The sequence below is a fragment of the Myotis myotis genome, unplaced genomic scaffold (assembly GCF_014108235.1).
Source record: "Myotis myotis isolate mMyoMyo1 unplaced genomic scaffold, mMyoMyo1.p scaffold_m19_p_1, whole genome shotgun sequence".
In the NCBI taxonomy this organism is placed as follows: domain Eukaryota; kingdom Metazoa; phylum Chordata; class Mammalia; order Chiroptera; family Vespertilionidae; genus Myotis; species Myotis myotis.
In genome coordinates, this window is record NW_023416313.1 from 172055284 (window position 1) to 172083178 (window position 27895).

At 40.5% G+C, this 27895-nt stretch overlaps 1 protein-coding gene across 1 annotated transcript in view; it reads right to left on the reverse strand.

The window, feature by feature from the left end:
• The window catches only part of PRTG (protogenin), a 126386-nt gene extending 103017 nt beyond the window's left edge, over positions 1–23369 (reverse strand). The window contains exons 1-2 of the mRNA XM_036324824.1: positions 23279–23369; positions 20747–21049 (exon numbers count right to left, since the gene is read on the reverse strand). Of these exons, the coding sequence (XP_036180717.1) occupies positions 20747–21049; positions 23279–23369 (394 nt within the window). The remainder of the gene's footprint in view (positions 1–20746; positions 21050–23278) is intronic.
• Between the last annotated feature and the right edge of the window lie 4526 nt (positions 23370–27895).

Genomic DNA, 27895 nt, shown 5'->3' on the forward strand with positions numbered 1-27895 from the left:
CATTGATTGGCTGCCTCCTGCATGCTCCCTACCAGGGACATATGCTTGTGCCCTGACTGGGAACTGAACCGTGACCTCCTGGTTCGTAGGTCAATGCCCAACCACTGAACCACACCGCGGGGTGGATTGTTATTTTTAAAGAGTATGTTCCCCTAGGATGAACTGTATATGTTTAACAGTTATTTCAGTTAAAATACAATAGCAATTTAACCATTTATACTATTTAAATAAATTTTATTGTATCCATGAAATTGATAAGTTTCAGGAAAATATAACATGGTATTAAAGTATAGCATATTTTAATTTGAAAACAATAATGTCAGACACTATTTCTCATCATAATGAGAAATTATCCCACTGCTAAGTTTAGGCAAAATTCAGTGCCCCCAAAAGCTGTGCTTGTTTTCACTCTGCTGAAACTGCTGTAAGATTTTAATGATCTATAAATTTCCTGGCCCAAAGCATATTTTTCAAGTCTTGTCTTACTGAAATCCTTTGTTGCATCTGAGGTTATTTCATAAACTCTTTGAAATTTCTCTCTTGGCTTCTGTGATTTCTGTCCTTTACTAGTTTCCTACCCACTTTTCTGGCAATTGTTTTGTCTCTGTTGGCTGTCCATGCTTCTTGCACTGTACACTCATCTGCTCAAAAGCAAGATTTACATTAACTCCACCTAAGTCAGTCCTGGTGATACTCAACTCGGTACCTTTTGGTCATGCCTTCCCTGACTCCTAACTGGTCTCTTGGACCACCTGCTAGACCGCTCCACCCAGACATCTTAAATCAGTGGTTCTCAACCTTCTGGCCCTTTAAATACAATTCCTCATGTTGTGACCCAACCATAAAATTATTTTCATTGCTACTTCATAACTGTAATGTTGCTACTGTTATGAACCGTAATGTAAATATCTGATATGCAGGATGGTCTTAGGCAACCCCTGTGAAAGGGTCGTTTGACTGCCAAAGGGGTCACGACCCACAGGTTGAGAACCACTGCCTTAAATGAACATTTCCCAAGCCAAACTCATAACCTTGTTCCTTATATTAGCTCCTCATCCTGTGTTCTCCATTTTAGTTGGTGGCACCAACATTGACCAAGTCACCCAAACAAGAAAAATTGATATCATCCCGAACTTCTCCCTTTCCCTTATCCCCACTAACGTTATCACTGAGGTCAGGGACTGTTTTTTGGGGTTTTTTGGTTGATGTTGTTTTTTATTAATTGTGGCATTCTCAGGACCTAGCAGAAAAGGCTTTCAATAAATACTTTTTTGGAGAAATTAATAACTGTGCCAAGTCAGAAATATGTCTAAATACAGAATTCTCAATCAGCCAGTAAGTATTTCAGTGTCTACAATGTGCCAAGCATTTTCTTGAGTGCTCTGGCAGAAGGGAATATCAGTCAAGGTCACTGAAAAACTCCATTAACTAGCACTGGGCTAAGACAATGAGGAAAGACAAAAATGTATTTGGGAGGGATGCTAAGGATTTAAATAAAGAGGGCCAGAATTACACAGAGAAGTGAAATTAGAAAGTTAAGAACTAAGTCCTCAATGATCAGGCATGTAGTTTCTGAGGTAGGACATGATTCTTCCAGACTCCATCTTTATTTTAGACCCTGCAAAATGGTAGGCTGGGTAAACACAGATACTTTCTCTCACTAAAGATACGTAGAATGTTGCACTGAACATATTAAAAACAACATCACCACCACTAACAAAATTTTAAGGACAAGATCAGAGCAGTAAACTTTGGCCTGATGCCATGATGGCCCAGAGTTGACTATAGGAACTAGACGCTTCTTCAAAAAGGAAGTGATTTGTTTCATCACAGCATAGTTAACTGAGACCTGAATCTGGGATTCAGCACTTGGAGAAAAGGTCAGTAGAAACACTCACCTGCCAGCAAAACTAGCAACAAGGAGGCTTTATTCTGAAAGAGAAGAAACCTTTCTCATGACAAACATCGTGGCCTATATCACACACTTGTGTAGAGTCTAAATTTATAAAACTAATGCAGAGCAGCCAAGGATTAACCCCAAATTTTTCCATGACCAATGAAACCTTGAGGCACCAAACAGAAGTAAACACTTCCATTATGTACGATGTATTAATAAGGCTTACTGAAGATGAGAGCTCATACTATAGGGGGAAAGCACCAGATATCAAAAGTTTATTGAGATAACAGTACCGTTGAAGGACACTTTGAGATAAGGATTTAAAATGTTTAAAAACACAAAAGAAAAATCAAAAATAAAAGCCATAAGGGGAAAACATAATGATTTACATGAGTGTGGGCAAACAGAGTCTAAGGGACACCAATGAGCAGATCAACATATGCATTATGGTAGTTCCAGAAGGAGTATAGTGAGAGAATGGGGTATCAAGAATATTTGAATAATGGCTAAAAACTTTCCAAATTTGATAAAAGAAATGAATCTACATACCCAAAAAGTTCAGTAAAATAAAAGATTCACACAAAAAATAGATTTATAATCAAATTATTAGCAAGACAAAGGCAAAGAGAGAATCTTGAAAACAGCAAGAGAGAAAAGACTTGTGGGATACTTATTCCTCAATAGGATTAACAGCTGATTTCTCATTAGAGACCATGGAGACCAGAAGACAGTGGTATGACATATTTAAAGTGACATAAAATACTATAAACCAAGAATTCTATATCCAGTAAAACTGTCCTTCAGAAATGAGACAGAAAGTACAACATTCCCAGATAAACAAAAGTGAAAGCAGCTCACTGCTACTAGACCTGCCCTACAAGAAATATTAAAGGGAGCCCTTTGGGTTGAAATGAAAGGACACTGAACAGCAACTCAAAGACATATGAAGAAATAAAGACCTCTAGTAACTATAATTAAATAGGCAAATATTAAATTCAGCATAACTGTATATTTGGTTTGTACATCCACTTTTTATTTCCTACATAAATTAAAATATATATGTGTAAAATAATTATAAATCTATATTACTGGGAACACAAGATCTAACATATCACAGGAACATAAAAAGAGAACTGAGCTGCATAGAAGCAGAGTTTTACATATTATTGAAGTTAATTTGGCATCAATTCAAACTAGACTGTTATAAATTTAGAATGTTAAGTGTAATCTCTGTGGTAACCAAAAAGAAATATCTAAAGGATTTACACAGAAGACACTCTACTCAACAAGATAAAATACACATTCTCTTCAACTATACATGAAATATTCTCCAGGATAGATCATATGTTAGGCCACAAAACAAGTCTCAATACAATTTTAAAGATTAAATTCATACAACGAATTTTCTCCAATCACAAAGGAATAAAGCTAGAAGTAAAAGCACAGAAGTAAAACTAGAAAACTCACACCTATGTGGGAATTAAACAACACACTCTTAACCAATTGGTCAAGAAAGAAATCACACACAGAAACTACTTTGAGACAAACAAACATGAAAATACAACATATCAAAACTTAGAGTTTCGGTGGAAGCAGTGCTTAGAAGAAGATCTGTAGCTGTAAATTTCTACATTAAAAAAAAAAAGACCACAAATCAATAACATAAACTGCACCTCGAGGAATTAGAAAAAGTAAAAACTAAACCCAATGCTAGAAAAAGGAAGAAAATAAAAATTAGAGTGGAGGTAAATGAATTAGAGGATAGAAAAAACAATAGAGGTAATCAACAAAACAAAAAAATTAGTTCTTTGAAAAGATAAACAAAATTGACAAATCTTTTTTTTTTTTTTTTTTTTTTTTTTTTTAGCATATTACGCTTTTATTATTATAGACTAGAGGCCCGGTGCACAACATTCGAGAAATGGGGTTGGGGGAGGGGAGTTCTCAATCTGGCCTGCATCCTCTTGCAGTCTGAGAGCCCTCTGGGGATGTTCGACTGACGGCTTAGATCCACTCCCCCTGGGTCTAAGCCGTCAGTCGGACATCCATAGCACTGCTGCAGAGGTGGGAGAGGCTCCTGCTACTGTCACTGCACTTGCCAGCCTGTGGGAGCGCACTGACCACCAGGGGGCAGCTCCTGCATTAGCATCTGCTTCCTGGTGGTCAGTGTGTGAAATTGACAAATCTTTAGCTAGACTGACAAAGGGGGAAAAAGAGAGAATACACAAATAACTAAAAAAAGAATGAAACTGGGGGCATTACCACCAATCTCACAGAAATAATTAAAAAAAAAGATTATAAGAGATTATGAACAACTGTACACCAACAAATTAGATAACCAAATAAAATGAACAAATTTTAAAACCACACAAATTATCTAATATTCAAGAAGAAACTGAAAATCATAACGAGATTGAATCAGTATTCAAAAACCTCCTTACAAAGAAAGTAAAGAACCAGATGGTTTCATTGGTGAGTTCTATGAAACATTTAAATTGGAATCAACATCAATCCTTCTCAAACTCTTCCTCAAAAAAATAGAAGAGAAGGAAACACTTCCTAAGTAATTCTAATACCAAAGCCAGATAGATATCACAAAAACAGAAAATAGAAGAGAAGGAAACACTTCCTAAGTAATTCTAATACCAAAGCCAGATAGATATCACAAAAACAGAAAGTTACAGACCAATCTATACTAATAAAAGGGTAATATGCTAATTAGATTGGGTCGACTGGACATCTTCCGGTCATCCTGCCTTCCTTCAGGACAAAGCCAGGTGTGGCAGGGGCTAAGGCAGAGGCAGTTAGGGGTGATCAGGCCAGCAGCGGGGGCCATTGGGGGCGATCAGGCAGGCAGGCGAGCGGTTTGGAGCCAGTGGTCCTGGATTGTGAGAGGGAAACTGACAGCCATACATCCCCCGAGGGGTCCCAGATTGGAGAGGGTGCAGACTGGGCTGATGGACTCCCCTCCCTGCACCGTACACAAATTTTGTGCACCAGGCCTCTAGTATCCTTATAAATACAGATACAAAATCTCAACAACTACTAGCAAATTGAATCCAACATCATATCAAAAGGATTATACTGGTCAAATAGGATTTATCCCAAGAATGCAAAGATGCTTCATCTGAAGAAAATAAATCAATGTGATATACAGCATTAACATAGCAAAGGAAAACCCTATATGATCATCTCAATTGATACAGAAAAGACAGGTTAAAAAAATCCAACACCTTTTCATGATAAAACACTCAGAAAACTAGAACCAGATGAACTTCTTCAACATAATAAGGGGTATTTAGGAAAACCCACAGTTAACATCATACTTGATAGTAAAAGACAGAAAGCTTTTCCCCTGTAATTTTTTGTGGGAAAGTATTCTATTTTTCAGTTTTCTTTCTCTTACCAGTACATTAGACTCTGAATAGCAGGTGAAGCAAACATTCCTCCATATTGCAAGTGAGGTAACAGTCTTGAAAGAGGTTAACATGACCAAGATTTTTAAGGGCTCAAGGAAACTTTCAATGGGGCCCTATTTCCCAGTTGAGTATTATTTCCACAAGTCCTACAAAAGGCAATAAAAACCTGGAAACCTAGCCTCTTTTAGGAAATATCTTTAAAAAAACTACACTAACACTCTCTACCACTACCCAAACACACAAAATGAAAACATTTATTTACTTAACAGGTGATATTCTCCACTTGGTAAAGGTTGTAAGACTTCTGACAACTTCTGCAAAACTGCTTGAGGTAAACCTTGTTATTTACCCTGTATGTACCGCACATAAGCACTTTCCCATCAGATGTTGTCGTCCTTGCAATGATAATAGCCATGTTTCTGCTTTAAGAACAGAAAGTGCAAGGTATTCAATATTGTACTGGAAATTCTAGCCAGAGCAATTAGGTAGGAAAAAGATATAAATGACATCCAAATTGGAAAAGAACCAAAACTATTCATTCACCAGTAACATGATTTTATATACAGAAAATTCCAAAGAATCTACAAGAAATCTACTATAGCTTAGCTTATAAATGAATTCAGAAGCATTTCAGGATAAAAGATCAACATGCATAAAGTTGTTGTCTTTATACAAAACATCAGCAAACCATTCCATTTACAATCCTATCTAATAAAAGAGTAATATGCAAACTAACTGTCACTCCAACACAAAGACGGCAGCATCCAGTCCTCTCAACCCTGCTGGAGTCCTCCAGTCCTGGGGGGCAATTGCTGAGAGCAGGCCCTGCTTGGCCGTAGCCTCAGTGACCTGGGAGTGGCCAAGCGGGCCCCGCAGACAGCAAAGAACCATGGGGAGCAGGCCTAAGCTGTCAGTAGGACATCCCCTGAGGGCTCTCGGATTGGAGAGGGTGCAGGTCCGGCTGAGGGAACACCTCCCCCCGCCCCCGTGCACGAATTTCGTGCACCAGGCCTCTAGTAGTATCTAAAAGAATAAAATACCTAGGAATAAATTTCGCCCAAACAGTGAAAAATGTGTACATTGAAAACTCGGAAACATTGTTGAAAGAAAATAAAAACCTAAATAGTAAAAAGATACACTTTGTGGGTTGGGAGACCTAATATTATTAATAACACTATAAAAGAGACTGAAAAAGACACAATGAAACTGAAAGATATTCTGTGTTCATGGATTAGAAGAATCAACACAGTTAAAATGTCCATATTACCCAAAGCAATATAAATATTTAATGCAATCCCCATCAAAATGCCAATGTCATTTTTTAAAGAAATAGAACCAAAAAATCATCAGATTTGTGCAGAACCACAAAAGACCCCAAAATAGCCAAAACAATCCGGGAGGGGGGGGGGGGGGGGAGGGGGACAAAGCCAGAGGTATCACCCTATTTAACTTCAAAGTATACTACAGAGCAGTGATAATCAAAACAGCATGGTATTGGCAGAAAAACAGACACAAAGACCAATGGAATAGAATTAAGAGCCCAGAAATAAAACCACATGTATATGGGCAAATAATTTTTAACAAAGGAGCAAAAACCACACGATGGAGAAAAGAAAGCCGCTTCAATAAATGGTGCTGAGAAAATTGGAAAGCCACATGCAAAAGAGTGAAACTAGACTGCAGTTAGTCCTCCTATACAAACTTCAACCTGGATCAAAGACCTGAATGTAAGATGTGAAACAATAAATTATATAGAAGAAAACATAGGTACTAGACCTGTGGAACTTGGTTTTAGAGAATATTTTATAAATTTGACCTCAAAGGCAAGAAAAGTAAAGGCAAAAGTAAATAAATGGGACTGTATCAAACTAAAAAGCTTCTGCACAGCAAAAGAAACCACCCACAAAACAAAAAGGCAACCAACTGAATGGGAGATGATATTTGCAAACAACAGCTCCAATAAGGGGTTAATATCCAAAATATATGAAGAACTCATACAACTCAACATCAAACAATCAATTAAGAAACGGGCAGAGGACCTGAACAGACTCTTCTCCCAAGATGACATATAAGTGGCCAACAGATACATGAAAAGATGTTCAACTTTACTAGCTACTAGGGAAATACAAGTCAAAACAACAATGTGAGATACCACCTCACACCTATTAGAATGGTTATTACCAACAAGATAAGTAGTAACAAGTGTTAGAGAGGTTGTGAAGAAAAAGAAACTCTCATTCACTACTGATAGGAATGTAAATTGGTACAGCCACTATGGAAAACAGGATGGCAGTTCCTCAAAAAATTAAGACGTTACCATATGGGTATCTGCTGGAAAAACTTGAAAACATTTATTTGCAAAGATATATGTAGCCCTATGTTCATTGCAGCACTATTCACAGTGGTCAAGGCATGGAAACAACCAAAGTGCCTTTTGATGGATGATTGGATAAAGAAAATGTGGTACGTATATAATATACGTATATAAATACGTATATAAATACTGTTCAGCCATAAGAAAAGATGAAATACTGTCATTTGCGACAACATGGTTGGACCTTGAGAATAATATGCTAAGCGAAATAAGTCAGTCAGAAAGAACTAAGAACCATATGATTTTACTCATATGTGGGATATAAAACTGAAAACCCATAGATACAGGTAGTTACCAGAGGTTGGAAATACTGTCATTTGCGACAACATGGTTGGACCTTGAGAATAATATGCTAAGCGAAATAAGTCAGTCAGAAAGAACTAAGAACCATATGATTTTACTCATATGTGGGATATAAAACTGAAAACTCATAGATACAGGTAGTTACTAGAGGTTGGGGAGTAGTAAAGGGGGCCAAATATATGGTGACAAAAGACTATTTGACTTTGGGTGATGGGCGCACAATACAATATACAGATCATGTTATCATAGAAATCTACACTTGAAGCCTGTATAATCTTATTAAGCAGTGTCACCCCACCAAAAAAAAAAATACAAGAAACCTAGAATAATCAAAACAATGTGGTACTGGCTTAAAGGTAGACATATAGACCAATGGAATAGAAGAGAGTCCAGAAACAAACTCCTATGTATCTATGGCCCACTGATTTTTACAAGCGTGCCAAGTCCATTCAATGAGGAATGACTTGCCCCCTCAACAAATAGTGCTGGGACAATTGGATTTACACCTATAATAGTACTTGTATGCCAATGTTCATTGCAGAATTATTCACAATTGCCAAAAGATGGAAACAATCCAAGCGTCCATCAACAGATGACTAGATAAATAAAATGTGGTATATCATACAACGGAATCTTATTCAGCCATAAAAAAGAACAAAGTTCTGATACATACTACAATATGGATGAACCTTGAAAATATTATGCTAAGTTAAAGAAGCAATGCATAAAAGTCCACATATTGTATGATTTCATTTGCATGAAGATATTTATAACATGCAAATCTACAGAGACAGAAATTAAATGATTGGTTCCAAGGAATAGGAGAGGGGAGAATTGGGACATGTGGGGTATCCTCATTCCATTGCAGGCTCTATTTAACAAGACACTGAAAAATCACTGCTCTATAGCCAACTTCCATCTGGACAGATATATCAGCAAATGCTGAGCCTCTAAAAGGACTGGAGCTCTCTCTCCCTACATTGAGGCTCTAGGCAAGAAAATTAGTTCTTCAAGGTGTTAAGGATAATAAAAATTGAAACACATTAGCAATTTTATTTCAAAATCACCTATTTACTACATCATCAACAATAAAGCCCTACACAAGTAGTAAAAGGTAAGTTGCACAATGATAAAGTCACATATATATGACTAGAGGCCCGGTGCACAAAATTCATGCACAGGGCGGTGTCCCTCAGCCCAGTCTGCACCCTCTCCAACCTGGGACCCCTCTAGGGATGTCCGACTTCCCTCCCCTGCAGGCCTGGTCACCCCAACTGCCCTCCCCTGCTGGCCCGGTCACCCCTAACATCCCTCCCTTGCCAGCCTGGTCGCCTCTAACTGCCCTCCCCTGCCACCCCGATTGCCCCTAACTGCCCTCCCCTGCCGGCCTGGTCACCCCTAACTGCCTTCTCCTGTCAGCCTGGTTGCCCCTAACTGCTCTCCCCTGCTGGCCTGGTTGCCCCCAACTGCCCTCCCCTGCAGGCCTGGTACCACCCCCGCCCCGGCTGCCCTCCCCTGCAGGCCTGGGTCCCCCCCAACTATCCTCCTCTGCTGGCCCGGTCACCCCTAACTGCCCTCCCCTGAAGGCCTGGTCCCTCCCAACTGCCCTCCTCTGCCGGCCCAGTCACCCCTAACTGCCCTCCCCTGCAGGCCTGGTCCCTCCCAAATGCCCTCCCTTGTAGGCCATCTTGTGTTGACATGGGGACAGCCATCTTATGTGTTGGAGTGATGGTCAATTTGCATATTACCTCTTTATTATATAGGATATATATATATTTAATCCACACCAAGGACATGCTTTATTTTTTTAGAGAGAGACAGGACGGAGAGAGAAAAAGAAACATCAATATGAGAGATAAACATCAATCAGCAGCCTCCTGTATATGCCCTGACTGGGGATTGAACCCATAACCTAGGCACGTGCCCTTACCAGGAATCAAACCCACCACTTTGTGGTGTACAGGACAATATTCCAACCAACTAAGCCACACCAGTCAGGGCTAAAGTCATATTTTTGAAATAAATTTTAAGAAATATCTTTAATGTCAGTTTTATTACCCTTCTCTCTTCTATATTCTGGATTTGATGGGATATATTTGAATACTAGAGGCCTGGTGCATGAAAACCATGCACTTGGGGGAGGGGGGGCGGTCCCTCCGCCTGGCCTGAGGTCGGGGGTTTCAAAGTCTGGGAGTCTTTGGGGGATGTCTGACTGATGGCTTAGGCCTGCTCCCGCCACCACCCCTGCGCTCGCCAGCCATGAGCCGGGCTCAGGGCTTCTGGCTGAGTGGCTCTCCCCCTGTGGGAGCGTGCTGACCACTAGGGGGCAGCTCCTGCGTTAAGCATCTGACCCCTGGTCAGTGTGAGTCATAGTGACTGGTCGTTCTGCCGTTCAGTTAGTTTGCATGTTAGCCATTCATTATGTAGGATAGAAAGATACATTTCCACACAATACACACCAGAAAGTCTTTATTTGAACATTGCCAATTCACGACTAGGAAGAGCAAGCCTGAGCTCTGACCCCAAATCTAGTAGCTGTGCCCTTCAGAAAGGCAGTTATCTCCTTCCAGCTTCATATTCCTCATTTGCAAAAGAGAAATCTCTAAAACTGCACATTGTGGTCTTTACTCATGTTAAAAGGAAGGCAGAACAACACTGCAGGTCAAACTAGGGAACAAGGACTCTCTACGGACTATAGGATAACTTTTAGGGAATCTCAAGCTTCTCTCTTCAAAATGTTCAATACTAGCATCTTAAAAAGTATTTAAAAATTTAAAGATCAATGGAAAATAATAATGTGTTTTCTTTGTTTCTCTTTTATTTCAATTTTTAAAATGGCACCCCTTTCTGAAAGATGTTTAACAGAATAAAACTTCTGACTTTCAGCTTCTTTCTGTCCTAATAAAGAATGGTACTACATTCCAATATGGTAAGAAACTGGTCACTTCTCTATTGACCAGCTGTGTGTCCTGTTATGATTTCTGATTGTACCCCCTGCTAAACAGTAAAATTATCTCCCTGAATAGCAGAGCTTCCTAATTGACACCTGGTGAACTGAAAATTAAACTTGACAAACTTCACAAAAGTGAAATTTCACAAAGTTTCTTCTGTCTATATACTTTCTTTCATGTATTAATCATCACAGATTTCTAAAAATGTAAATCATCCAGGTAAAGATACTTGCAGGCTTTGAAGAAATCATATTTCACCACTGGGATAAGTTTAGAAATCCCTTTGGTAAAACTTTTGGTAATATTGTTTTACTGAAGTTCATCCCTTACGTAACAGTATGTTAAAAGTTACTGTCAGCCCTGGCCGGGTAGCTCAGTTGGTTAGAGTGTCATCCCGATACGCCAAGGTTGTAGGTTTGATCTCCGGTCAGGGCCCATACAAAAATCAACCAACAAATGCATAAATAAGTGGAACAATAAATCTCCCCCCCCCCCCCCCCCCCGCCTCTATTTCCCTCCCTGCCTCCTTCCCTCTCCATTCCCCTCTCTCTCAAATCAATTTTTAAAAAGTATTACTGTCAGGACATAAAAATGTGGCTTTCTTGAATATATAAAAAGTAAATTCTTTTTATTAAGAAAATAGTAAACACATTTAACTGTAAGAAAAGCTGTAGCTCAATCTCCGTTAAAAAGAAACACCAAAATGGCAATACCAACATCAAAGCATTTTTTTCCTATTATATGTCTAAACTGAGGTCAATGTTTTAGTTGAAGTTACTGTAAATCCAATCAGAGGGACTCAAGCTAATTCAGCTTGAAAGCTGGGGGAGAGGGGATTAAATCTTATCTTTCTTAAGAATTGGTGGCAGTGGTGGGGAGCCTGCATAATCTACTTCCGTTAAAACACATCCTAAGGGAAGTTTAGCAAAACTCTTAACATGAAATCAGCACTACTTTTTTTTAAACACCATTTTATAAACATCAGGATACACTCAATTATTAGCAGAGCCAGACATCTATTTGTAAATTTATACCCTCAGACACGATGACAACCTTCAAGCAGCACAACTACCCTGAACTGCCCAGTCTCAGACAAAGTCACTTATTTTTCTAGGCTCTTAAAAATAGTACCGGTTCAAAGGTTCACATAGATTTAAGATCTCCCACTCTCCAAAAGCAGATCCCCCTAAGGTTCACGACGAAAGTATGAATTCTTAAAAGTACCAAGTTAAATAATGGCCAAGCTTTAAAATGTTTTTCTCAATGACTTACATGGTTCTCTTGCGATGTGATTGGACATAAGTCTTATAAAAATAATAAAAACATCATTTATTGGCCATTTACTTAAAACTACAATGACACTATGTTGTTCAACATCCATCCCCCCCATTTTTCCAGCTACCCATTTTTTGTTTGTTTGTTTTGTTAATCCTCACCGGAGGATAGTTTTCCATTGATTTTTAGGGAGAGTGGAACAGAGAGGGAAAGACAAGAAAAACATCGATGTGAGAGAAACACATTATTTGCCTCCTGCAGGCTCCCCGGCCAGGGCCTGGGCCCGGTGGAGCCTGCAACCATGGAATCGAACCCAAGACCCTTTGGTCCACAGGTTGACACTCTATCCACTGAACCAAACTGGCTAGGGCCAGCTACCCATTTTTACAGATAGGACAAGGACCAGGATAACTAAATGATTAGGCTAAAGCTGGCTTTTTTCTGCCAAGGGCTACTTAGATATTTATATAACATTATTCGTGGGCCATACAAAATTATTAACTTAATAATTAGCCTGCTATATTTGGTCAAACACTTAATTAACTCACCCCTAATGCCTTGCATGGCCAGACCAAATGAGTTCTCAGGCCTTATACAGCCCATGGGCCGGATGTTCCCCACCCCTAGTCTAAAGTCATATAAGTCACCAGCAATGGAGAAGAAATTAATGCTTGGCTCTCCTTTTTGTTATTCTTCCTGCTTTTCCACAGCAGCTCCCAACAACTCAATAAAAAATACAGCAGCACTAAGAAGATTTACCAAATATTGGCAGTTATCAATTTCATAATGTCTTATGAAATGACTACAAGAACTCAAGAACATTAAAATTCTATTTTGACATAGATACTATTGTCCTAATTATAAGAAAAAATGTGCATTCTCTTCTCTTATTTTGAACTAACTGATGATTTGCTCTACTCTGAATGTCTGGGGGTTTTTTGGAGTAGAACACAGGATACCATATGTTCGTTCAGCTAGCCTTGCTCACAGCATTAGAGCCACTTATTCAAAGATTTTGCTTCCTCTTTTATCCATCTCAACTTGCCAGTTGGGCCACCAGTGATTACTGGCCTCTACAGGTGGTCAATTACAGGTAGCAACATTCATAACTTTTCCTGGCATAAATAACTAATCAAAACAGAAGCACATACAAAGAGTGATATCTTGGGAAAGATGGAAGACTATGAAATCCCTGCCTGCTACTAATAAGTAATCTAAGACAATATTTCAATAATAACCAGTCAAAAATTTCCCTGCAACTTTCTATATGCTAATTAACATACTTAAGTGTCTAATTATTTTCCCTTTAGTCACCCCCTGATGCCCTCTCAAGACGCCACTATCTTTACAACATTATCTGCAGGAAGCTAAATTGCTTCTGCCCAAAATAAGTCTATGGTGCCATTGAATTAGCTGAAAAGATTTCTGTTAACCATTCACCCAACAAACCACCTACCACACAGCAAATGTTATTCTCTGGGCTGTTAATCACATACAGTTTTACTTCTCTCCATGCAGAGCATCACAATAGATGTTCTTTAGCATTTACCACACATGGAGATTTCTCATATCTTTTCAACTATGGTGTCCATCACATCAAGAAAATAAAATGTGCTGCATAATCAGGGTTAAATGAAATTTGCATTTACTCTTAGACTAGGTATCCCCCCAAAAAGAGCTAAAATATTGAAATAAAAATGAATGGAACTACAGAAGGGTGAACTCTTAATAATTTTCAATGTACCATGAGTATGAGAAAAGGGTAAAGAGACAATATCACTCAACTCAGAAAAAGAGCCAAACACATTTTTTAAAAATCTAACTTCCTTGGCAATACTTAAAAATAGTAAATGCTTCTCTAATAAATACATTTAGCAGTGTTAACACCAAGTAAAATATCAAGCAAAAGACAGAAACTGTTAAAATGACTAATGATTACCATATGACTTGTAAATAAGTTCTCTATTATTTTCAAAAACATTAGTGGTTCCCAACCAGGGCTGATTTTTGCCTCCAAAACACTTTTTTTTTTTTTTTTTTTTTGGTTGTCAAAACTGAGATGAGGCACCTGGTATGTCGAGGCTAGGGATGCTGCTACACTGCACCCAACAGTCTCCACAATGAAGAATTACTATCCCCACATGTCATCTGCACCAAGGTTGAGAAACTCGGAAAATGTAATCCACAGGAAATATTTTTTTAATTTCTTTATGTTACTTTATTTTATTATTATTTGGGTGGGGGGGGTGGGGATAAGTGTTGGTGGAGTAGAAAATCCATTCTTAGCAGTACTAAAAATATTACAAAACAATAAAAAGGCTATTTTGGAGGAATATTCCAAAAGAATAAAATTGATTTAGAGAAACTAGTCTATATAAAGCAGAATCATTTAAAAAAAAACAAAAAACGAACCCTCATAGTGTTCTAAACAGGAATTACTGTAGTTTCACAAAGTGAAATTTTTTAAAAAATTTCCTTTCCAAAGAACTAAACCCAGTGAGGATACAAGTTTGAAACCAGAACCCTGAACAATGATTGCATTCTCCCACTGTCAATTAATCGAGCCATTATAAAAGCAGCTTATAAAATATAGATATATAAACCCAAGAAAAGGGCAAACCCTCCAGAAACTGAGAAAACAAACACTTTTAATTCATGCCTTCTGCTCAGTCTATAAGAATTTGACTTTTAAAGCTCATCAAAAGCAGTTTCTGAGAATCAGAGGTTAAAGAAAAGAAACTGGGAATATAAAAGTCAGGAAAGAATTTGTCAGATTAGTGTCAGAAACCTTTGTGAGGATGATGCCTTTATCCTCTGCAATAGATATCCCTACAGCAGTTCACTTGGCTTCAGAATTACAGCCACTGAAGGTAATTTGGTACATTTTTACTGTTTTTGCACGTCACCATTGTCAACTCTTGACTGTGAGCTTATTTTGTGCAGAATACCATGTGAGAGCTACTGCCAATATTGCTGCAATGATTACAATTGTGTCTTCTTCCTCTCTTAATTACCAAGATTTAAATAACTTTAAAAAATGCTTCTATAAAAAGTCTGGACACTATAAACTCCTGGAAGTATTAAAATGGTGCTGACAATGAAAGCTTAATCTGGGGTACAAGTTTTAGGATTTATCTTTAAAAAAATCAGCAGCTTCAAGTATGACCCTCAACAAACTGACTCATTCAACACTATTATTTTTCATATAAATGCTAATTGTCAGGCCCTGGCCAGGTAGTTCATTTGTTTAGACTATCCTCCCCATATGCCGAGGTTGTGGGTTCAATCTCAGGTCACGGCACATATAAGAATCAACCAATGGCCCTAACCGGTTTGGCTCAGTGGATAGAGCATCAGCCTGCGGACACAAGGGTCCCAGGTTCGATTCCAGTCAAGGGCATGTACCTTGGTTGTGGGCACATACCCTGTGGGGAGTGTGCAGGAGGCAGCTGATCGATGTTTCTCTCATTGATGTTTCTAACTCTCTATCCCTCGCCCTTCCTCTCTGTAAAAACTCAATAAAATATATTTTAAAAAAGAATCAACCAATGAATGCATAAATAAGTGGATCAACAAATTGATGTTTCTCTCTCTCACTCTCGCTCTACCTTCCCCCTCTCTCTAAAATCAATTTTAAAAATTAAATAGTAATTTCCAGTTTAAAAGCTGAAAGTAATCAATCCTGAGTGACTATGCTTATGACAGACAAATATCATCTCTCAAATTTGTAGTCAAGAATATTAGTGAGGGATTTCAAAAAAGTAACTTCAAATGCATTTATTTATTAATTGAAAAACTCCTTCAACCTAAAACCCTGGTTAAAAGATTTGTTTTTTGCTATTCTTTTAAATTGCTCTGGACTTCATCAATAGACTCAGCTGTTAAACTCAGGAGCAATGACATCAAATCCCTGGGCAAACAACTGCTCTAAGTGAGACCCTTTCTCTAGAATCATCAGAGATAGTTGACAAAAAGAGGGGCATACCAAATGCCCTTTCAAAATTCCATTAAAAAGCTGGATAGAAAAAAAATAAACAAATATATATATATAATATATATATTATATATATTATATATATATAACAAAGATACACACACATACAGTTATAACTCCACCCCTCAGTGGATTTTGCTTTGTTAAAAAATAAAATTTCCAACAACTGTGATAAACAGTAAGATAGTGTTACACATTTCTGAAGATGAGAAATGATCCTCACTAATCAACTGCAAAGTGGGAAAAACTGGTTCCATTACCCAGTGATTATCAGGTACCTGATAAACCTTTTAAGTAGACAGACTCTAAGAACCAAGTGTCATTGTAAATAAGACTGCAGAACCATAAGTGCTTTTACTTCCCTGAGGTAGCTTAGACAATTTTAAGATGGTCAGTTTTTAAGTTAAACATGTACTTTTGAACCATACCGCCCTCTCTTTCAAGATAATTTTTCTTGGATCCCTGAAAGCTGAACCTTACCTACAGTATTGCTAAACTGATGTCTCTAAATACCTCAGTTCTGTCTTATTGTTCCAAAATCAAATGACTTTTTACTTTTGTGTTAGCACTCTTGAATTAAAGCATGATTTGAGGTGAACATGCACACAGGTAACACTCTGTCCTTTACAGCATGTACAAATCTCAAAAAAAAAGTGACAATGTAGCAAAATCTTGGGTCCAAGATCATTAATAAAATTCAAAATTTTGACTAACAGTCTTAAAGCTTTTATCTTTCTCCTTTCAATATACTACCCACCCTCTTTCTTTTTAATATGAATCTTTAATAAATGTTTTTAATATATTTTAACTTCACATTTCAAGATTAACTTTGGGCTATAATTTATATATTATCTTTAAGATAGAAACCACACTCACAGAACAGTTTTCCATTATTCTCATTCAAAAAAATAAAATTCAAGTTTAATCTCAATTTAAACTGAATGACAAACATTTTATTCATGAAAAACAATCAATATCCTTTTAAAGTTATAGAAATGGAGCCCCCCCCAAAAAAAAACACAAAAAAACAAAAAACAAAAACAAACAACTTTAGGAATGCTAAAACTAATCCCAACTTTTTGGAGAGAAAAAAAAATCCATCATCAGGTAAAAATTCCTATGGTCTTCCAGCTACAAATAAATGCTCACTTAAAAAATTATTTTCCATCCAAGTGAAGTCCTGAAAAACCTACAAAATACAAGCCAGCTTTATGTTCTCTTTCCCTCTACCCTAAAACTTCAATTTCCACCTTTTATGGAAAGGAAATAAACAACCAGCTTCCTGTTCAATCACTAGCTTACAGCCAGTCTTTTACACATCACAGAACACAACCCGCCTCCTCCTTTACTTCTCTCACATGTCTCTTATCTTAATTTAAACTTGTTGAAATATGAGACCGTTTTACCACACTAATGCTTTCTTATGAAATTTATCTTGCTTCAGCATTGAGAATTCAAGAAACATCAGGATGTCCATACATTATTTCTTACTTCTAAAACATTAGAAGCTTGTGAAGACTTAGAGCCCATGAAAGTGAAATTTTGATTTGCCAAAAGTTTAAAATATGGAAATTTATAGAAAACAGTTTAATCTTGTGTTCTTACTATTGTATACAACCAGAAAAAAGGGTCTCTCACCTCACTCCCCTTTCCATTCCAATTACACGAAAATGTAAAACAGCTAAACCGGCCTTCAATAAAAAAGGATTACCTTCCTTTAAAACAACAACAACTAAATATTACTTTAACCCTATACTTTCCTTTAAAAATGGGATGCCTTAGATAAACTAAATTAGACAGATTCTTTTGTGCTTGGATGAACAACAGGAAAGCAAAGCCTCCAGGCCTTCGGGGAGGAACCATGTCCCCGAAGCAGGCTCTGATGTGCTTGGGAGATAAGGCTCCACAGTGACACTTAAGGAAAGGCCTGTTCACATTTGAATTTCTGCATTCCTCAAGAACAATTCGTGGCAATAGCTAACTTTGCAGAAGAGCTACATGAAAGCTTTGGCCAATGAATGAGGGTCATCTGCTCTTTATCACAAGGGTAAACCTCATCCTGGCCAGTTTCTAACCTTTTAACCCTGTGAATTCCTAATTTACACATGAATAATGGAATTCTTGCCTAGAGTGCAACTTTCAGCTTCTAGTTCCTAAATTCAGAAACCAAGACTTGATTGCCTGTGTGTTAAAAATCTAAAACTTGCCCAGATTAAAGTTTTAGATTTCCAGGTGCTGTATTATTACACCTCTGAAGCAATGCTTGCTGACAAAATCTTTGACCAGAAAATAAAAAGAACATACTTGCACCCCGCTGCTATCAATAACTAGAAGAGAACTAGGTTAAAACACACACACACAAATCCAGAATGTCCACTTAATGCCTATTCTCTTCCTGTTTAATATGTATTATAGCTTTACCCTGGACACAGGATAAAGTCATTTGAGCCTACATCATTGGGCTTGGCTTCTTAGATATCAGAACTATTTGGTGAGTTCGGAATCTCTAAGAAACCTCATATTTCTAAAGAAAAATCTAAACTCACTATGCATTTCTTATTTTAAATCTATAATACTAAATGCAATTTCTTAGCAAAATACCTGCTCAGAGTTAGATAAAATGTACGCATATGAAAAGAGGGGTCCTTATAACTGACTACAGTTGATATTTAATAGCAAAGCAATGCTCTAAATAGTTCCATTGGAAAGTTTTTGGCATTTACAATATGAAAACTACTTCACAGGAACCTTCAAAATGATTCACAGGTAATTAAATATTTAGTATAAATTTTTAAAGATACTAAAAAAAAGCCAATACTAACATGTGTTTTGCTGTTACTAACATTTATTACACTGTTCAGACTATGAAATCTGAAAGCTCTGTGTGCGTCCGTAGTATTTCTGGGTACCCGTCAGGCTTCCAAGGAGGTCCTGGAAATAATCTGTGGTCATGACAAATGCCTCATCTTCTCAAGGCCCACCCACCCCCCTCCACCTATCCATCTTGCCCTTCTTCTCTCCAGCAAGGTAATACCAGTTACAGTTTCTGGGTTTGAAAACACAAGATTTCCCAAAACCGGTGAAAAAGAAAAAATTACAGCTCTCTAAAAACAATTCTACATTAGACAAAAGTTAAATGAAGAGAACATAATAGAAAAAGCATACTTTCCTGAGAACAGTAATGCACAGAAAAACCACTACTCAGCCACAAAAATAATTACTGGCCAATGATTACAGCAAAAAAAGAAAGTTTATCAGAAATTCTCTCAGGTCTATGCTATTCTTGGGGGGGTGGGGGAGGACTAGAATTGGAAACTTCTCTACTTTTCTGGCATATTTCAATATAAAAATATCTTTGCTTGCAATTTATTTTCCACAATTGTTGTATAAATAAAATAAACTGCTAAATGAATCTGACATTAATATGGCCATAGACAGTTACAATAAGATCACCTGGGAAATCCTGCCAATAGCTCCCTAAATGTCAACTGTGTAGTCTTTGAAGAAACTATTTCCTAAAGATTATGCCTTCATGTCAACAGCTCCCTGTTCCTATCGTTCATCTTTTAAATGATCAGTTTCAAAGTATAGTGGAGAACCTATTTTTTGTGGATCAACAAAAGCATGTTAAGTAGGATGCCTGTACAACTTTTTAAAAGATACAGTTGTATGGGTGTGGGTTTTTTTTTTTAAGATTTAAATTGTCCATTATAATGCTGAGTGCTGTGCTGCAGTGTCTGATCACCTGAAGAGGTGGAAAGCCTCAGTGGGAACAAGGAGTACCCTGTCTTGGACCTATCTTTACACCCACCCAACAGTCATCAGGTCAACCTCCAAGCAATGGATCTCCTGGGCAGGATGGTTGATCTGATGGGGCTGTTAATACAAAGGAAATCATTAGACAGCAAACTTTATGACAACTGGAAAAAGGTGAGCAGATCTGGTTTAAGTCCATTAGGCATAATATGGAAATGGCCTTAATCTCTTTCTCTCTCAGCAGGAAAAGACTAGGAATACTTCAAAGGCTTGAGAGTTACTGACCAATGCCCTCGCTTACAATTAAAAGCAACATGGGTGATCTTAAAGTGGTCAGAGCAATGGAAGGTTGAGCCATAAGAAAGATTTAGCAGTCCAGATTTACAAAGCAGAAAGATTTGCTAGTAATTTTTAAAATTCAATTATTCTTTTACAAAAGATTCGATTTTTAGAACAACAGTTGTTGTGTTAGCCAAACTTTTACTCTCAACTCTCCTCACGGAGAAACACTTAAAATTTACATAAAGCCACCTCTACAGATTTTGGTGTTCTTAACCTAATTTAACTTTTATACTCAATCACTCCAGTTGAATTTACATCCCCCACCCGCCCCCCCTCCCCAGATTTTTCTGCATGCCTTTTGTTGGTATCAACTAATAGCTCCAGGAAAATTCCTAATGTTTGTATGACTTTAGGATTAGCATATAAATGAGTTGAAAAAATAATCAGAATATAGCAATGAAAAAATGTAAAACAATCAAGAACTTAAACACTTACTTGATAAGGTCAGATGAGCTTTTTGACTAAGAATGGCTCCATATTTGTTCATCGCCAAGCACTGATAAAATCCTTCATCCGACTGCTCTCCTCGCTTGCCCTCCACCTCACTGATGTATAAAGAGCCGTTAGACAGAACCTGGATCCGTTTATTTTCAGACACTTTTGCTCCATTTTTCAACCATGTGACCTTAACAGGAATTTCTCCATGAGCCTGGCAATCTAACATGACTGGGTCCTTTCTTGTGACAGTTACATCCTGTGGTTCGTTTACAAAAAACAGTTCGCTAAAGCACCACATTCCTATAATGAAAAGGGGGAAAGGTATGTCCAGAATTATAGGTATAACATCATTTCTTCACACACAACTGTAAAACACATATTCAGGGTGTACTAAGACAAAGTTTAACAAACCATATTAGTTCACTCCCAAGCATCTTAATAAACCATCTAAGTTTCAGCAAGCCTTTTCAACAAATCAGAAATATCACCTTTTACAACATCCACACTAAAAGCATGGGGAAGAATTCTATAACGGCTATGCCTTGTAAGAATTCTGTTCTCAAGTTTCTTGCTAGAGTTTCAAAATCATCAGAACTCCTGAGCACAAGCTGTTTGCTACTTTTACAAGCTTGTCAAAAAGATCTTGAACAGAGTAAGTCGTAAAAGTCTAATTTTACAAGAAATCATTAGCAAAACTCCAACTCTGTGAACAAGCAAGTTTATTTCCTTGCCCCTTGATGTGTTTTTGGAGCCCTGGCACCTACCCCTTTGAGAAGAGCGTTTATCTTTTGTGACAAATTACAAGTTTGCATTTTTACATCTGCCCTTTTACAGCAAGGACTGTCTCCTCTCCTGGAAAGAGACCCATTTACTTAATGTCTCCAGAGTCAGGTAGATATTTAAAGGACATCCAAGCTGACTTTGAAAAGTTGGTAACTCTTGCTGCTTGTACTCAGTGGGTGATCGGATTAGGAAACTTTTATTTCTTTTTTCTTTCTTTTTTTTTTTTTTTTTTTTTTTTTTTGGAACTGCCAACTGTTGGGAAAAAATGCGTGACTAATTGGTCCTTACTGTCTAATAGGGATAAGAGATTGCTTAATCAACCAGTACGCTTTTTATCAGAGCAGAGGACAGGTTTTATCCTAGGTATCCAGATTGCCCTCTCTCCCCTCCAGGATCCTACGACCACCTAATACCTTGTCACCTCTTGCATTCAGTGCAAAGGCTAAAAGTCTTGCATAATGACTGCCCCCCCACCCCCTCAGCAGAACGTTAGGGGTTCGGAGGGAACGTTTCATCTTCCTTCTGATTGTTTTGAACCCTTGAGTACAAATCTCCGGGACTGGTCTCTGTCTCTGAGCGAGGCCGGTTCGCGGGAACCTCCCACCCTGGTCACGCTCCCACACCCAGGCTGACAACTGCTAATGCGCGCCCAGGGCGCAGCGAGCGACCCTAACTGCCCCGCGCGCTGGAGGGCCACTCCGGAAGGCGCCCATTGTGTTTCCGAGTCAGATCTCACTTTGATCCTTTTCTCATGCTAACAGAAAACTAACTCCTCCAGAAAAAAAGAAAAAGAAAAAAAAAAAAGTCAGTCCGCGGTTTGTAACCTGCAGATAAATAAAACCACCCATTCGCCTGAACTCTTCTCCCACCCCCAACCACCGCATCCACTTTACACTTTTTATCTCTTTTGAGGATAACCAACACAGACACAAAAGAAAAATGAGTTCATCCTAAGTTGGCGCACGGCTAACCTGGAGTTTGGAGGGTTTATTCAGGGTCGCACACCCCTCAGGCCCTGCCCCAAAATACCTGGCTGCGAGCAGTAACTCCTATTTAGACGCCTCCCCTCTCGGGTTCGGGTCCCTTTATCCCCTCGGGGACACAAATCCGCCACGCTACTTCGAACCCTCTTCTTTTCCCAATTCCACCCCTCCCGTCTCCCCCTCGCTCCATCCATCCGGATGCTGGAAAGTGGGGGCTCCAGGGGTGCCGACCTGGGCGCTGAGTGTACCTTTTCTCTCCCCCCCACCAACCCCCCCAAAAACGTGGGGGAGTCCCCACTGCAAAGCCGGATCGCCTCGCGGAACCCCGGCGCCCCCTGCGTGGTGAGTCCGCCACTGAGGAAACAATATAAATAAAGCCACGTGCGGCCGCGGCGGGCAGGCTGGCGGGCGGGCGGCGCGGGGGCCGGACGCGCTGCAGAGGCGAGGACGCAGCCGGAGCGCGGACAATGGCGCGAGGAGGAAGGGGCGCGAGTGGACAGCGGGCGCCCCGCGCTGCAGCCCGCGCCCAGGGGCAGCGCCGTGGGAGGAGCGCGCGCTGGGAGAGGCTCCCCCAGCTCTGCCCGCGCCCCCCGGCCCCTCGCGCCTCCAGCCACCGCTCCCGACCGGCTGCAGGGAAGAGACCGGGACCGGGGGTCAGCGCCACCGCGGAGGACCCCGCCGCCCCCGCCACGCAGCCCGCGCCCCCTCCGCCCGGCCCACTCGCGCCCCCCAGGCGCGGAAGCGCAGAAGGACGCGCGCCCACCTGGAACGGAGCCGAGGAGCAGCAGGAGCGCGCGGAGCAGCAGCATCCCCGGCGGCCGCGGCCGGGCGAGGGGTCGCAGGGAAGGCGCCATTCAGCGGGGCTGCGCGGGCATGCTCCCCGCCGCCCGCCGCCGTCGTCCGCCCCCGGCGCCCGCCTCCGCAGCTCCCCGCGCGCGGCTGGACGCGTGCAACCCGGGCTTCCCGCTCGGGCACCGGCGTGGCGCGGCCCGGCTCGCCCCGGTCTCGGTGTGTCGCTGCGGCGAGGCGGGCGCACGGACACCCGCTCGCGGGAGGCGGGGGACCCGGAGAGTCCGGCCTGGGGGCGGAGTGAGGCGGCGGCTGGGGGCGGGGGCGCGGAGTGGACAGCACCGCGCTGCCGGCCCGCGGACTACTTTCTACATCTGGCCCCTGGTCTGGGCACCGCGAAGTCGGCGCGGCCGGCGGAGGGAGACGCTGGGAAGGGGGCGAGGGGGGGTGCCGTGGCGACAGGGTCGCGGCCCGGGGAGGGGGGCGGGCCGCGCCGGACAATGCACCTGGGGGTCAAGCCCCGGCTGAGGGTCTCCGGCCCGCGTCCCCGCCCCCTCTGCCTCGCCGCCACCGTCGAGGACTGAGCAGCCACAAAGGCCGAGCCTCCCGGCCAGCCTGCCCCCGGGGCCCCTCTCCCGCCGGCTTGTTTAGGATTCAGGGAAGGAGGGGCGGGGTGGGGGAGGGATGGTGTTGAGAGACGGGGAAAGGCCGGAGACTTCTCCCCTGATGGCCCCTGCCCATCCCCCCGCGGCTCTCTCACGCTGGGGCCCTGCGGAGGGAACTGGCCCTTTCCCACTTCAGAGATTTGTCCGGAGACTGGAGGCATCCCCGGGCGATAAGCCGCACATGTGGGGACAGTTCTTCGCCTCCTTGCCCCCATCAGAGGCAGCGCTGATTAAAAGCATCTCCTGCGAGCCCTGAAGCGAACCATTATCTTTTGGAGAGATGTTTTCTTCTCTCTCGAGTTAGTCCAAGTTGTGTGAGTCCTGAGAACTGTGCACACGAAAGGCCCTGTCCTAAGAGTTGGAGATTCTTAGACTCTCTGGGCGACTAGGTCTGGGCAACTAGGCGTCGTTAGCCTGACCACCTGGTCGGAAGGTAAACGTGACTGGGGAAGACATAAGTGTTGTGAACTTGTTCACATCTCTTAAAATCAGGCATAACAAGAGCACTGAAAAGGTACGTTTTACAAATGTAATCCGATGGCTAAACATGTGGATCATAGCGTTACAAGTGGATTAGCAAATGGCACAGGAATCTATAAATCTATGGCACACGATGAGGGTACAGGCTAAAAGCTCACCTTAAGGAAAAGTGCTGGCAGAAAGCTAGTTTTTGTCACTAAGACAAAATCCTCCTTATGAAAAAAAAAAAATGTGTGTGTGTGGGGGGGGGGGGGGGGGTCAACAGTTTTAGAACATCTCCTGGGAGGGCAGCACTACCCTTGCTGGAAGCTTACTGTAAAAAGGATCAGTCTACTAAACGATTTCTACTTAACTGCATGGAAGACAGTAAAATCTTGGCTATATTGCCTCCAAAGTCTTACTTAAAATTTACATGAATTTGAACTATTTTTAAGCATCAGAATAAAGGTTCTTTAGAAGTAATAAAATGAAACGTTTACAAGGATGTTTTAAATACCCAATAAGTCAAATTTACACAAAATTATATTCCTGGGTGCCACTAAACTAGGTTTTTAAAAACCGTATGACATTCTTCTCCCTCTTGACTCCCCTTCTCCCTGTTCCCTTCCAGTCGACCCAAATGCTCATATTTTCTGGATAAGAATGGCTAGTAAGATGCTCTTTTGCTCTCTTTCTTGAATCAATAAGAAGCGTAAAGGCTGGAGGAGGGGAGGGATAAGCTAACAGCAAGGGAAGAACTTTTTTTTTTAACCTGCCACTTTGTCTTTTCTTTAACATTTCAATTAATCATAGGAGACTTTGATTCTAACGCAATGGCTTTGGACCTTGAGTTGCACTGGGGAAGAACATAGCATTGCATCTACCATGAAATAAAATAATATGTGTAACATAAATAATATATAATGTAATGTGACTTAACAAACTTTTCTGATGTATTTACTGTCCCATGTTGGGCAGCAAAAACCTTACTCTGATGATGTAATTATTAAATGTGTAGTATACCCAAGATCACTCATTGTAAATGGTAACAGGGAAATAGAATCCCACATCTTCCGATTTGTTTTTTTGCTTTTGCTTTTTCTACTGTGATCTTTCTGTTCTTTATATTTAAATAATTTAATTTAAACTTCTCTCTTTTTTTCTTTCCTTCCTTCCTTTTTTCCTAAACACCTATTCCTGTTGGCTTCAGAATTTATGGCATACTTCTTTAAATAACACAGTACATGTCTTCTCGGACAATTACATTTCCTTTCATGTACAATACTTCTCTTATATGATGTACTAGCTGCATACGCCACTTTGGGGCTTGTTTCCCAGTTCTCAAATGCTCCACCATTCCACCACAGTTTCTTGCGTGTAGTGAGGTAACCACACTGAGGTGGTTAAGAACATGGATTTTGGTGTCTGTCAGACTACAGTTCAAATTTCAGTGTGACATAGACAAGTTATTATGCTCTCAAAAGTTATCTATTTCATAGGAACAACTATAATACCAATAGCTGCTATGACATAATATAATGCTTGGAAAGTACCTGGTGCAAGCTCTATAAATAGGTACCATCATAATTTAGTACGTAAATATCCCCAATAGTGACAAATCTTTATCCTTTCAGAGTTGGCTTAATTTTTAAATATTCAAGTTTTAAAGAGTCAATTCTGATTGGTGACTACGCTGATGACTTCTTTGAATAGTCCCTGAACTAGTCCTGAAAGGGATAGAAGTGCCTGGGTGTTTAAACTCCCAAACTTGCCCCCTCGAAGGATAAATCTCATTGAGACAGCTACCTAAGCTCTATTTTGTTTTTATATTCTAAAACAAGGACAATTATTTTCAGGCTGAAACAAGGAGAGCCTATATAGTTTTTTAAAAGAACTGAAATCTGAGGGTAGGTTGCGGGGGGGGGGGGGGGGCGGGGGACAAGGAATTGGGTTCTGTTAAATAAAGTCACGTCTCCTGGCACAACTTTGGGGGGGAAAGTCACATAATTTTACCCATCAAATTATGGAGCTGTACTAAACAATCTTCAAGCATTATGACCCCTAAACATTACCTGGTTCTATGGATTGAGAAAACGCAGCGTAAGTCTGGAGTTGTTTAATTTTTCATTTAACAAATGTTTATTGAGATCCTACTATGTTGGTTAGAAGGCCAGGCCCTGGATGAGGATCACATGCTATGATCGTCACGTAATTCCAGAAAGCACTCACTGATGAGCTTTCAGAATGTTGCCACCAGAAACGTTCTGAAAAGGTTTAGCTTTAAAAGGGGTGGTGATTCTTCATGGGCTGCAAAAAGATGCAGCTGCTGTGGAAAACAGTATGGAGAGTCCTCAAAAAATTAAAAATAGAACTACAGTCCCACTTCTGGGTAAATATCCAAAATAATTTAAAAGGTAGTATCTTGAAGAGGTACTTGCACATCTATGTTGATTGCAACCTTATTCACAATAGCCACATTGTGGAGACAACCTAAATGTTCATCAACAGATGAATGGGTAAGAAAAGGAAATATTATTTAGCCCTAAAAGAGAATGAAGTCCTGTTGCATGCTAGCTACAGCATGAATGATACTTGAGGACCTTATGTTGTGAAATAAGTCAGTCACAAAAAGACAAGTAATGCATGATTCCACTAATATGAGGTATCTAAAGTAATCAAACTCATAGAAACAGTAAGTGTAACGGTGGTTGCCCAGGGGCTAGAAGGAGCAGGAAACGGAGTTGTGGTTCAAGGGTATGGCGTTTCAGTTATGCAAGATGAAAAAAGTTCCACATGGAACAGACTGACATATCTCAAATCAGGGGTAGAGATGGGAAGAGATTAACCAAAGGAATTAAATACATTCTAGAGGCCCGATGCACGAAATTCGTGCAAGGGCCTTGGCCCCGGCCTCTGCCCGCTGTGGCCAAGAGGCCTCTGCTGCCTCTGCCGCGGTCCCTACCTGCTGTGGCTTTGTCTGGAAGGAAGGATGTCTGGAAGGACATCTGGTCTAATTAGCATATTATGCTTTTACTAGAGGCCCGGTGCACGAATTCGTGCATGGGTGGGGTCCCTCAGCCTGGCCGGTGATCAGGGCTGATTGGGGCCAATCGGGGCTGGCCAGCCAGGGAGAGGGACCACGGGAGGTTGGCCGGCTGCAGGAGGTTGGCTGTGGGAGTGCACTGACCACCAGGGGGCAGCTCCTGCTTTGAGCATCTGCCCCTGGTGGTCTGTGCACATCATAGCAACCAGTTGTTTGGTCAACTGGTCATAATGGTTGCTTAGGCTTTTATGTATATAGTTTATTATAGATATGCATAGCCAACGGACACAGACAATAGTGTGGTGAAGGCAGGAGCTGGGAGGAGGGGGGCTAAGGGAGGGGAGGAATTTTGAGAGACATCTGTAATACTCCTCAGCAATATTTTTAAAAAGAAAAAAGTTTTACAGATCTGTTGTACAATAAT